The following is a 12,302-nucleotide window of genomic DNA, read 5'->3' as shown; positions in this document are numbered from 1 at the left end:
TTGTACTTAGTATTCTTACAAAATAATAAATCAGAATTAATAAAATAATTGTCTTGCCTTAACATCTTTCAAGATGAAATGGGTATTTTTTCCTAATCTAGAAAGTTTACTTATGCAACTTATTTCTTCTACAGGTTATCGCCATGTTGCTCTTCGGACTGAAGGAAATTTTCCCACATCGCTAGCCATGTTATTTATTTGTATTGAGCTGAAGATCTATGTTCCTGATGGACTAGGAGGTGGGAAAGAGTGTTATATTCTAAATCCAAAACATTTTAACTTAAATCTATTAAAAATTTAGCATTGTTAATAAAAACCATTCTTACATGTGCAAATAATATTCTTGCTTTACGCATATCTGTCTATATAAATTGTTAATAATTTTATTTCATTTACTTCCATACTTTTTTTTCCTAAATTTTATATTTCCTGAAAGTATTTTCTTTATTTTATAAAACAGATTAATAGTTTAAAGGTTTGTAATCAGTAACTTTTCTGTTGTGACTTTTCAAGCATTAGGTAATCTTTGGGTTATTCAGATATGAAACTTTTTGCTGATTGGCTGAATTATACCTTTCTGACCATCTCCAGGGGATCTTGTGATTCATTTGAATTTGAGAAGAAAGATTTAGGGGTATGTGTAGTTCTGTACAACATCAACGTGCTGATCAATAAATAGAATTCATGTGGGACTAATCTGAATTGTGTTGTTCTCTACATCTTTCCAACATACCATATTTATGACAGACCAAATGTCAGATTATCCAGTCAACAACAAATGATTTATGGCTAAATTATTCAAGTGCCAGTAAACTGAAATCTAACTGGTTGTCACATTTAACTCGTGTATGTCTGAAGGAGGTGCACTTGCACCCCTCCTGGATTATTGATTTTGCATTTCCCTAGTTATAGCTTTGATGTCATTTTGCTCCCCCTGTAATATATCCTGTGGATGCCTCTAATTCAATTGCTGACATTTTTATAAATGAACTGGATGTTTGCATTGTTTCTGTGGCAGTAAGAAAGCATGCATTCAAAACCATAAATCTAAAAAAGTTATGTTGAAAATTGTTGAAAGATGTGATGGGGCTAGAATAAAAGAAATGGACAAGAGTATAAAAAATCCTTTTTCAATAGACTTAAAAACATGTCAGAACATGTTTTTTAATTTGTTGAAAATATAGGAGCTTCAGGGAGCTTTCAATGGACCTAGCTTTTTCATCTCTTTTTTTTTCTTTCTCTTTTCTTGCCTGGTAATTTTGTCAATTTTTGTGATTTATTTAGTTTTTCATTCCAGATTTAATGGATGCCTTGTCTGATCCAAGAGCCTTCTTATCAGCCCAGGAAAAGCGAGCTGCACAAATGAAAGCAATGGGGATTGAAGAAGCTGATATTCAGACTAAAGATTTGAAGTTAGGAAGTTCAAAGAAAGAGGAAGAGAAAAAAGGTATTTAGAACAGAAGTCATTCTAGCTACAAATGAAGTACAACAACCTTAAAGTTCTAATTCCCTGTGCGATTTTAGATTAAGAATGCTTTTTTTGAGTATTATTAATGCTGGGAACAGATAAACTACACTATAACCTAAAAATTCTTAGCTCTTTTTAAGCAGTATGAAATGCTAAGTACCACACTATTTTATGTGACTGTGGTAAACTCTCTAAATAGGTAGTAGTTGAGACATAATAGACTGCTATTATAATAGACTAAGGTATCAAGGTAGAATGTTTCAAGCCTCAGTTTTTACTTTGGTTTCTTAGAATGGAAACTGGCATTCTTGCATCAACCTGTTTTGTGAGATATTCTAAGATTAGGCTTTTCACCCAACATGAAATATTTATAGTATGATACTGTCCTAAGCAACTGATGTAAAATTTCTGAAGAAGTGAGAACTAAAATGAGATAGGTTTAAAATGTTTACCCCTACTTGATGAGAATATTATTTAAGGAACTAAGATATTGGCTTTTCTTTTAATTGGTTTATTAGCAACATATGACAGCATTTTCAAGCTATGTAAGAAAAAAAAGGTTGAGTAGAACTAATTAGTGACAACAAGCTTAGATTAGGGTAAAGATTAGAGCTTGAGTTCCCATTGTGATGTTATACTATATACGTAACTGATGTATATAGCTATAGTATTAACTATATGTAGTAATAGATTAAATTAATGGAAGGTAAAACTAAGACATCAGGTAAGCTTAGTTAAGTTTAGCAGGTACAGTATGGGATGGCAAAATTTCGTGAATATTATTGTTAATTTTATTCTGATAAAAGAGTTATCACACAGGATCACATAGTAAAAGTGCAATGAATTTCAAAAAAAGACCCAAAACCTGAGCACTTTCAAATAGTTGACTATTGAATAGTCAATTATATGAAAGTGCTTGTTTTGAAATTCATTGTTAATTTTATCATATTCAAACAATTAACAGAAATGAAATAACATATTATTTATTGAAAATATAATGGTGATGACAAAGGTGACGTTAGGCACAGACATGGGAGGGTCAGTTCCTCGAATTTCCAGTTGGTGTCTTGAAAAATCAGAATAGAAAAACCATGATCGATATCATACCGAAATGCTGAAAATTCATGTGCCTGTGGGCCCGAGTCATGAATCTTTTAAGCCACTAGCAACACCTCTATATGGTGACATTTAGAAAGCTGAGGTCCTAGGTCACCAATAAATCTTTATCACTTTTTGCGATGTTTTTATATGATTTATAAGTGGAAGAGGTGACAACTGCAATAGATTATCAAAAGAAATATGTTAATGAATGCTAATCAAGTTGAAAGAGACTGGACATAAAATTGAACATTTTGATCAAATAAAAGTTAAAATTCAAAGATGAAAGCAAAGTATTTTAATGTTTATTTTTCAAAGCAGTCTTACAACACAGTTTTGGAAATTTCACAATCTAAAATTGAGAGAAATACTAAGTCATATGATATATGATTTTTAAAGCCAAAATGGGATACTGTTTAGCAATTCTGTATTACATTTTATGCAGTTCGGTTAAGTATTTCCAGTGTCATTTGAGATAAAATAAAAGGATATCAGTAATGTATTCCTCTGGTCTGGAAAGTGTTAAAATCTCTGAAGATATGTGAAACCTGTCAATTTAGCATATATGTAGCTTTTGATAAAATAAATATATATATATATACAGCAGTTGATTTCTATTAAACTGATTACACTATAAATTTTTTTGGAAAGTACACCTGATCTTATAAAAACTTCAGGAAAGTAGCATAAGGAACTCTTATTTTTCTTATACTTTTCATAAAACTTTTCAGATGATTTTAAGATGGAACCCATAACTTCAGAGAGCCTCAAGGTTGAAAAACCTTTTCTTAAATTGACCAGGAAGCAACAAAAGGAACTAGATACTGTGAAGAAACGTCATCAAAAAGAGAAAACTGGAATCCAGAAGCAACAGTGTGTTGCAATTGATAAAATCATAAAAGGGAACAAAAGGTATGTAAGCTTTTAATGCTAGTTAGTGAATAATACCTGTAGCAAAGAGTTGTATGCAAAGTTTTGAGATAAATATTCATACCATAAATAATGTGTGCAATCTGAGGAGTTCATTCTTCACACTTTAGGTAAGTTATTGTATCTTCTTTCTTTTGTGTTACTTTAATTAAGGGTATTTATCAGAATGTTTAATATAACTATTTTTATTATAAGGATTATTTTGCATTGTATTAAGTTAGCTATATTCATTATTGGGTTCATTTTCAGTTCTAGTAGTTAGCAGTAATTCTAGATGACTTTGATCAGAAATTAATTTTAGAAGAAGCAAAAGTACAGCTACCATAAATATTCATTCCATCAATAGAGTAAAAATTTGACTTTGATGACTTTAAATATTTCTTTTGCTCTAAATACTGAGGGCAAACTCTAAAGTGGAAAAAATATCAGTTTTTTGTATTTAACTCTTCTCCATTTTAACAAAAATGACAGTCAATCTATATCAGAGAAGAATGATATTTATAGCATTTTTAATCAGTTATTAATTTTAAAATGATGCTTTCTTTATGAAGAATTACAAATTCCCAATTCCAAATAAAACCTCTAGGGATATTTCTACAAGAATTTTTGGCCGTAATTGGAACAGAAATTTCAATGATCTAAGGGAAAAATTTTCATTGGTTGGGAATGATACAGTTGGCTAGAAAGTGAGTTAAGAATATCAAATACTAGCAGAATAACCAGCATTGTTCGAATGAAAGTGGCTTTAACTGATTTAGTTCTTTATTTACATGCTAAATTATTGATCTACTGTAAAGCTTCTTTGTACAAAATATTTTTTGTCTTGCTGTCAGGAGCAACGAAGAAGAGATTATGAGCTGAGAATCAAATGAAGGCTCTACAGAGTTTTTAAATCATTTTAACACATAATTGATCATGAATAGAATGATTAGAAGCCCTCAAACAGGGAAGAAACGTAAATTGTAGCCCTCTTGATCACACATTACCAAAAAAATTTGGCCTATTCAATTTGAGACCAATTGGTCTTTGTGTTTGCCAAAAATTGCTATATTGGTCACTTTGGTTTCAATTTGTGGCCTCAAAACAGCCTCTGAGACTGCAGTCACATAGCCCATATTACTTCCCTCACAAAGTTATATCTGTTCCCTTAGTTTAGAGTTTGTCGGTTTAAAGATGTGGCCATGCATAAGGAACAGACCCACAGAGAGATAGACATTTGTGCTTATATAAATATATATATATATATATATATAGATGTCTTGATGCCTAACCTAAGTTCATTTGTCTTTGAAAGAATTGTTATTAGCTATGACAATTTCAGAAATAAAGCTAGTTTATTGACAAGTTATAATGTTTTGATAACAAAGAAGTAAGCTTCATTAAACTTAAATAACTTTATTTTTTAACTCTATTGTCCTTTTTTTATTCAGCAGGATTTTTCATATCCAAGATAAAATGTTTATGATATGTGTTACCCTTTTTTGTGCAGAGAAGTTTAAGAAATGTATTATATTTCCGTTTTGGAAGATTATATTTTTCCAACGGTTTTATTGTGGCAGTGCTATTTTGTACTTTATATTGTCATTCTATTGTAATATTTCTTGCAAAAAATGTTATTCTAGAAAATCTTTACTAAAATTCACATTAAACTTTTTCTATCTAAATCTTAACACTCATTTGATTTTTAATCTCTTGTAAGTAAAAACTCCATAAAATGTTTTTTGTCAGTTGTTTATAAAATTAACCTTCATTGAAATTTTTTATTATATTTTATGTAATGTTTCCCAGAGAAGACTTAGCAAATGACCCTCAAGTTCGAGAAATGGTGGTAGACCAAATGAAACAGTGGTCCGAGATGCTTGAAAGACACCGTCGAGAGGAGTGGGACCTCTTGAAAGCCCATCTCCAACAACAGGGAGATATCCTTAAGAGACTAATGGAGATAGCCCAAGCTGGGCAAATGAAACAGTTAGAAGTTAAATTTGAAAGGTTAGAGCAGTACGCTACAAATGATGAAATAGGTATAAATGGGCCAGAGTAATAATGTTAGTGGGGAAATAACATGAGTTGGATGATTAATCTTATGCAGATGTATGAACATTGAATTTCAGAAATAAAAGTTAAGAGATATGTTTAATAATTAGGCAATTAAACAGGTTAGGTTTTATATATATACATATATGAATGAGGGCACATATCTCCATATCAAAGAAAAAAAGTTAATTATACATCAATGAATACTGTAGAAAACTTGTAGTTAGGTTGTTTGTTTCTTTGTAGTTAATCACAAAGCTATACAAAAGCTATCTGTGCTCTTCCCACCATGGGTATCGAAACCCGATTTCTAGCAGTGCCACTGGGGAGCAGTTAGGTTGTATATGAGTGTTATGATACAAAGATGCTGTGATCTCTATTAACAATGAATGTAGGATAGTACACAAAATAAACAGCTTAATAGAGAATCAAAGTGTACTTAACGACTAATGGACTTAAAGACCAATAGAAAAACTATAAGTCAATAAGGAAATGTATGTCTATAAAGTTTATCTCAAAGTTTATTTATATTTAATTATTTATTCAAATTACTATTGTTTTAAGAGTTTTCCTCTTTTTAATTATGCTATATTTCTGCTTTTACTGATTGCCTTTTTTTTAGATTAACCCTGCATTAGTCTTCTGTAAAAATTTTCCATAGTCACTGTTCTGGGGTACAAATGGATCCCATCATAAAAAACTGAATTAAAATATTTAAGTAATAATAAACTATTATTTTGGAAACAAAAAAAACACTAACACTCAAAATCTTTTCCTTTACTAACCAATAAACGAACATTGAATATTACAACTTGTTTCTTTTTTTACCACCTAAACTAAGTGTAACAATTTAACACAAACTAACTGAATACTGAAGCTACTGAGAACAACAAACATGTAAATGCTTCCATCTGTTGGCACCGATGTTTACAAAATATTTGGAGTCCTTGAAGACCCCGGAAGATTAACGCAGGGTTAATATGAAGTTTTTCTTAAACATGCATTTAAAGTTCTTTTCATTACGATTAGCTTTTATTTCTTTGTTAACTTAATTTTTTTATGATCTGATCAGTTCTTCTAAACTGATTTTTTATATTTCTTCTTGCAAATCATCAGAGCAGGTAAAATATGTTTTGGGTTCTCTTCATGCTTCTATCAGTTGAATGAGATTATGGTTATTTGTTTTTTGTTGTCCAGCAAATGGAATACTGCAAGTTTTATTATTAAAAAATAAAAAAGGTAAATAATAGTATAAAAGTGTTTGATATATGTGTTCCAAATCTTTCACAAATACTGGGTGTCAATCAAAATTTCTTGCATATTATTACTGTTGTTAGATGCTATTACAACAATAAAAAATTCACCACGTTAATTACACTGGGCAACGAAATATTTTTTTTCCCTGCTACTAGAAGAAACACAACTGTTTGCGAGTAATTTAACAATGCTGATTCTAAAAATCATGTTGGAAATTACTGATTACCTCTAGTTTTAGAGTTACAATAGACTTTTTCAAAATATTCTAATATATCATGAAAATAACAACATTTTCTTTAATAACTTTATTTATTTAAGAATGTATAATCTGTATTCTTGAAAAAGTATTTTTTATGTTCACAGCATGAGCAACAGGAATCGATGGCTTAGTGTTCCCATTGTGCAAAAGCACACCTTTCAGACTAACTTTAGATGAGTTGATAAAAGTCTTCATTCTTGAGGATGATGTTCAGTACCTAATTCTTTCCATTAGTGCATCAACATTTGTCCAGAAACACAAAGTATCTTGCATGTTCTAGTGAGAAGCAAGACTTTGAATACAACTTCGACAAATTTAAACTCTTGTTCCTGGAGCTAATAATTTCCATTGCTATAAACAAGAGCCAAGAAGTTCCCCATGTTGCTTTGATAGAGATAAGGCACAATTCAGATCATTTAGCTCTTCTTGTGTGATCAGATGAAGCAGTTTATGTTGAGCTGCCACAGGAATAGAATTACAAGATGAAGAGGATGAAGATGGTTTATTGTCTTCTTTGTAGGATAACTCTTTTGTTTCTCAATTCGCAGGTGGATGTGGCACTGGAAGACCATCCCCATGAGGTACTGGTTTCATTGCAGATACAATGTGTGGATATTTAATGAACTGTTTAGTTTTGCCTGAATATCCAGAAACAGTAGTCATACAAAGATAACTGTCAGTTGGGTGATCTTTGGGCTCACACCATATCATGGGAACTGCAAATGTCATACTTGCTCTCTTCTTATTCAGCCACTGTGTCAAGCCAGATGTGCAAACTGTACAACATACTCGTGGAGCCCAGTGCTTGTCTTGGCCATCAATTTTACACCCATGATAGTGGTAGTAAGCTACCTTTACCTTGTGTGTGATGTTTTTCCTTCGTGAAACTGTAATATATTTTCCACAAATGTAGAAGAAACTTTTTGGGTGATTTTTGCACTTTTGGACATTACTTGAAGTGGAGACAGCCAGCATTTCAAATGATTTTCTAAAAAATATAAAAGAATTTATGTTTACAGAACTAGGGTTTAAAATTTTTGCATGATTTGATTATATCTTGTGTATGATGCAAGGATTAGTCCTCATTTTGAACTGTGCTCAGTGTCTGACACAGCCCCTTTTATGTTCAGTTTAGGGACTTCTCGAATGTTCTAGCAAACTGAGCATATGAGGGTTTTGTGATTTCCAGGCAGGGCAGGTAGTGTGGTAATGAAGTGAAAGTGATGCATTTCTATAATTATGTTTAGAACAAATAGCATTTGTGAACAATATATTTGGAATTTTACATCAATACAATACAGTCAATGTTTGAAGCTATCAAAAATATATGTCGTTTAACTATTAAACTGACAAAGTAAACTTAATTTCACAGCATAAATCTATTGCACTGAGCTGATTGCATGATATTTCACATTGTGCTGAGAAAATATTGAGGTATCACAATAACTCAAAACCTAGAAGTGATAGACAAGTTCTGACTGCATTTTTGAAATCAGCGCCATCAAATTACCCCAAGTTACTTGAGTCTTTTCCAGTAGCAAATTTTTTGATGTCCAGTGTTATGAAGGATTGACTTGCTAATTTATGTAACTTCAAGAAGGAACTACATGGGCCTTTTCAATTTGTACAGCTATCCTAAATTGGGTCTAAAGTGTGTTTAGTAAGGTAAAGCTATGTCTGTTATAATGAACACCTGAAATTTAAAATGTTGAGTTGAGTGACGTTATTAAGTAAGCAAGGAGCTCGAGTTTTACATACCAGGTAGAGAAGTGTTTTAATAGATGTTTTAATGTTACAGCTTTAGCAAACTTGTAATACACTGTACAGCTGCATAAATTTGATTGTACCACTTGTAGTTTGTTTTCAGTTATGAAAATGTTTCTAGCTACCAAACTTAAAAGATTAATGGCTAGGATTCAAAAGGTTGTTCTCTGTCAGAAAAGAGACTGTGGAACTCTGTTGGTGTTACCATAAGAATCTATTTAACACTAGGAAACTCCATAAACAACTGTTTTAATTACTTTAATAAGATATACTTCCATTTGTAAATGTAATATTTGTTAGTACCTTAAACAAAAACTTTGTTTAAAACAATAAATCTGTATAAGGTTTTTTTACGTATTTGTAGGGAAAATAAAGAAATGAAGACTAGACAAGCTAAAGCATCTGTAGAGACAGCAAGAGAAGTTGCAAATGATAAAACTCTTCGGAACAAAGCAGAACGTGAGAGGTAGGAATATTCAGTGGCCCTCTGTATAGCTATAGTACTTTTGTGTATATATTATGTGAGCATTTTTCCAGTTTTTACAAGGATTGATCAGAAAAAGAAAATTAGAGATTTTTTTCTTGTATATCCTCAAAGTTTATTATAGATGATCCATATAATTCAATTTTTATTCATCTGTGACTGTTTTATTTTTAATGGGCATCTGAGATTACAATGGAGATATAAAAAAGCTGTTTTTTTATTCATAGGATGTTGCAAAAGATAAAATATTGATATAATTTGCATTGTATAGGAGGCTACGGGAAAAAAACAGCAACAACACCAAAAAGTTTATTGAAGAACGGAAGACTGCTGCTCTAAAACAAGGAAAAGAACGTGAAAAGCTGAAGAAGGTTCATGAAAAACAAGTGCAAGATCTCATCAAAGATATCGAAAACGTATGTTTTACCAAAATACTTTAGAACATTTAGATAACTGGCATTGTAAATACTCATGTTACATAAAGCTTGTATATACTATTTCATAAACAAGAAATAAAATAAATATTCTAAAATACCGATTCTCATCTGGGGTTACACTGACTTGTAGAGATACATGGAAGTCTCAGATGGAATACAAGAGCTAATCCTATAAATAGAGGAAAAGACCAACTAACTATAAAATAAAAATAAAATGTTTTATTGGTTAAAGAAATGTTGCTAAGTTGTTTCACTCAGGTTGCTCATTAATCATGGATTCAGATATTTATTTGCTGCTTACACTTGCTGATCACTGGGAATGTAAAATTTGCCACATAGAAATTAAACTTAGTGATGGACCGGTTTATAATAAAACTTAAGAGAGAGAGAAGCAGGATTGAGAGGATGTGTGACAATATTAGAGATATCAACGGCGTTAAGCCTAATATTATTATGATATTAAGAGATGGGATACCAGATGGATGAGGGTCTGTGTGGTTAAAATGGTTGGGAATGATTCTTCTTAAGTATGAGAAACTTGCAGGAAAAGTTAATGGAATATTGGACTGCTTTCAGGTGATAAAGATGGGCATAAAAATTACAAAATGATTAAACACTGTGTGTAGCAACAGTTTTTAGGACTTTGATTTTGTTCTTATGTAAATCATTGAAACCCATAAATTTTGAAGTCCCATATGCTTACTAAATGTCTAAAAAAATGTTAATAGTATTATTCCAATGCCTTGTTTTCTTGTACAGTTGAAAAATTGTGTGTATAGATTCTTTTAGTTATTCATATTTTAGATTATATATTGAATTCTTTTTCTGGGACACCTTGTTCTCATAAGCTTAAAATATTTTCATCTGAAACTTTATTTTTAATGACTAGTGTTTTTACTTTTGTTAACAATTTGCTCATCACATTTTTCTAATACTTATCTTAGGCAATAGAAATGTACAACAATGCTGAGACTGAATATAGATTGGCAGCAAAAATGGAGTGTTTCATTTGAATTGTTGAGGAGGTGAGATTATTGTGGGTGAGCATTTACTTCTAGGTGTAAAAGCAGATTGCTATGTGGTATGGCTTTGAACTTCTTCACATTCCTACAGCCTGTGGAATTTACCATCTCTTCTTTTTTGACATTACTTTTCGATTTTGCTAAAGATCTTTTTGGGTAACTTTTTGGCATATTTTTAAAAATATTTCTACTTTTACAATGACCACTTTTATGTGTTAACAAATAATACACACATGTGTAAGATTTAGTGCTTATAAATATCAGCAAAAGCTCTGCTATTTTTGTTTTTTTTTGCACATTTAAACTTTTTCATGTTCCTTTTTTATTGTTATTATTTCTATATAATTTAGTTAGGGTATTTGAATTTTGTTAAACTTTCTTTCTGTTAAATTATATATTACAGATTACATGTAACAGCAGCTTGTTTCTTATTTCAAAATTATTCAGCAGTTATTAGAAAATGATAACTGTTCTTCATTTCTTGATTTTTGTTTTTCCAACAGAAGCATTTCTGAACTTAAGCAAGTCTTATTTTCTGTAGTTTAATGTAATTTTGACTTTTAAACATTCCATTCTTAAGTGAATAATAAGATATTTCTTTACATTAATTACTGTTGTGTAGAAACATTTATTTCAGGCCAAGTTAGAATTGGAAAGTAAATTTACTTCATCTTAATCTTTGCACTTGCTGATGGCATTGCACCTTATTGTCTTATGATATGACTGCCACACTAAAAGAAAGAAAAATATTATTGCCTACTATATGTTGTTTCTATTGTCCACAACATTTCTTTGCTGTTCTTGATTTTGAATTTGTAATTTATTTCAGAAAAACCACAGGTTTATTTGAAATTAAAAATGGAGTGAAATAGGTATCATTTTTTACATTGAGACACATTTTCCATTGTCTTGATCACAGTTAGTTTGATTCAGTTTTGTCTTTATTAAATCATAATACCCTAGTTTCAAACTTGTGTAAATATAATTAATGTATAGATGGTAATAAACTGGAAAAATATGATAGTATTCTATATAGAAATTGAATATTTAAAACTAACATATTATGTAATTGTTTAAGCTTATTGAAGTTAAAGTTATGCTCAAGCAGGTATGAAAAAAGAATGTGTGACATTAGCTAAATTGTATATAATGATGATGTATGAAGTTGCCGAATTTAATGAATCAGTGTTTAGTCCAAAGTATAAAAAATTACTATTAATTCTATTTTTCAGGTTCTAGTCAAAAAACAGTCATGATAAAATAGTATTCTCAGTTATTTTATTGTCTTTTCAGTTGTAAATACATAACATTTGAGTCTTGTGTTGTAGTTTATTTCATTATATTAATTATGTATTGATTTAATATAATTAAGATAAGGGATTTATTGCACCTAATTTTAATTTTATTATTCTCTTAAAGCATATATTTGTAATAATTTTTACTGCTAATATTAAGTTATGATTGTTTATTTTTGAACTATATTGTTATCTGTATGTATCAAAAATATTGTTGTATGTTATTCAGCCATATTGTTATGTATGTTTGTATT

The 12,302-nt window shown here is 30.4% G+C and overlaps 1 protein-coding gene across 1 annotated transcript in view; it reads left to right on the top strand.

Annotated features, from left to right (window-relative positions):
* LOC106466317 (1-phosphatidylinositol 4,5-bisphosphate phosphodiesterase-like) overlaps nucleotides 1-11,103 on the top strand; it is a 49,757-nt gene extending 38,654 nt beyond the window's left edge. Inside the window, exons 22-28 of the mRNA XM_013926586.2 lie at nucleotides 135-239; nucleotides 1,298-1,447; nucleotides 3,298-3,478; nucleotides 5,285-5,485; nucleotides 9,175-9,276; nucleotides 9,566-9,710; nucleotides 10,676-11,103. Of these exons, the coding sequence (XP_013782040.2) occupies nucleotides 135-239; nucleotides 1,298-1,447; nucleotides 3,298-3,478; nucleotides 5,285-5,485; nucleotides 9,175-9,276; nucleotides 9,566-9,710; nucleotides 10,676-10,744 (953 nt within the window). The 3' untranslated portion in view covers nucleotides 10,745-11,103. The remainder of the gene's footprint in view (nucleotides 1-134; nucleotides 240-1,297; nucleotides 1,448-3,297; nucleotides 3,479-5,284; nucleotides 5,486-9,174; nucleotides 9,277-9,565; nucleotides 9,711-10,675) is intronic.
* The last annotated feature ends 1,199 nt before the right edge of the window (nucleotides 11,104-12,302 follow it).

This window comes from Limulus polyphemus, unplaced genomic scaffold (assembly GCF_000517525.1).
Source record: "Limulus polyphemus unplaced genomic scaffold, Limulus_polyphemus-2.1.2 Scaffold2220, whole genome shotgun sequence".
Classification (NCBI taxonomy): domain Eukaryota; kingdom Metazoa; phylum Arthropoda; class Merostomata; order Xiphosura; family Limulidae; genus Limulus; species Limulus polyphemus.
This window is presented reverse-complemented; position numbering and strand designations above follow the sequence as displayed.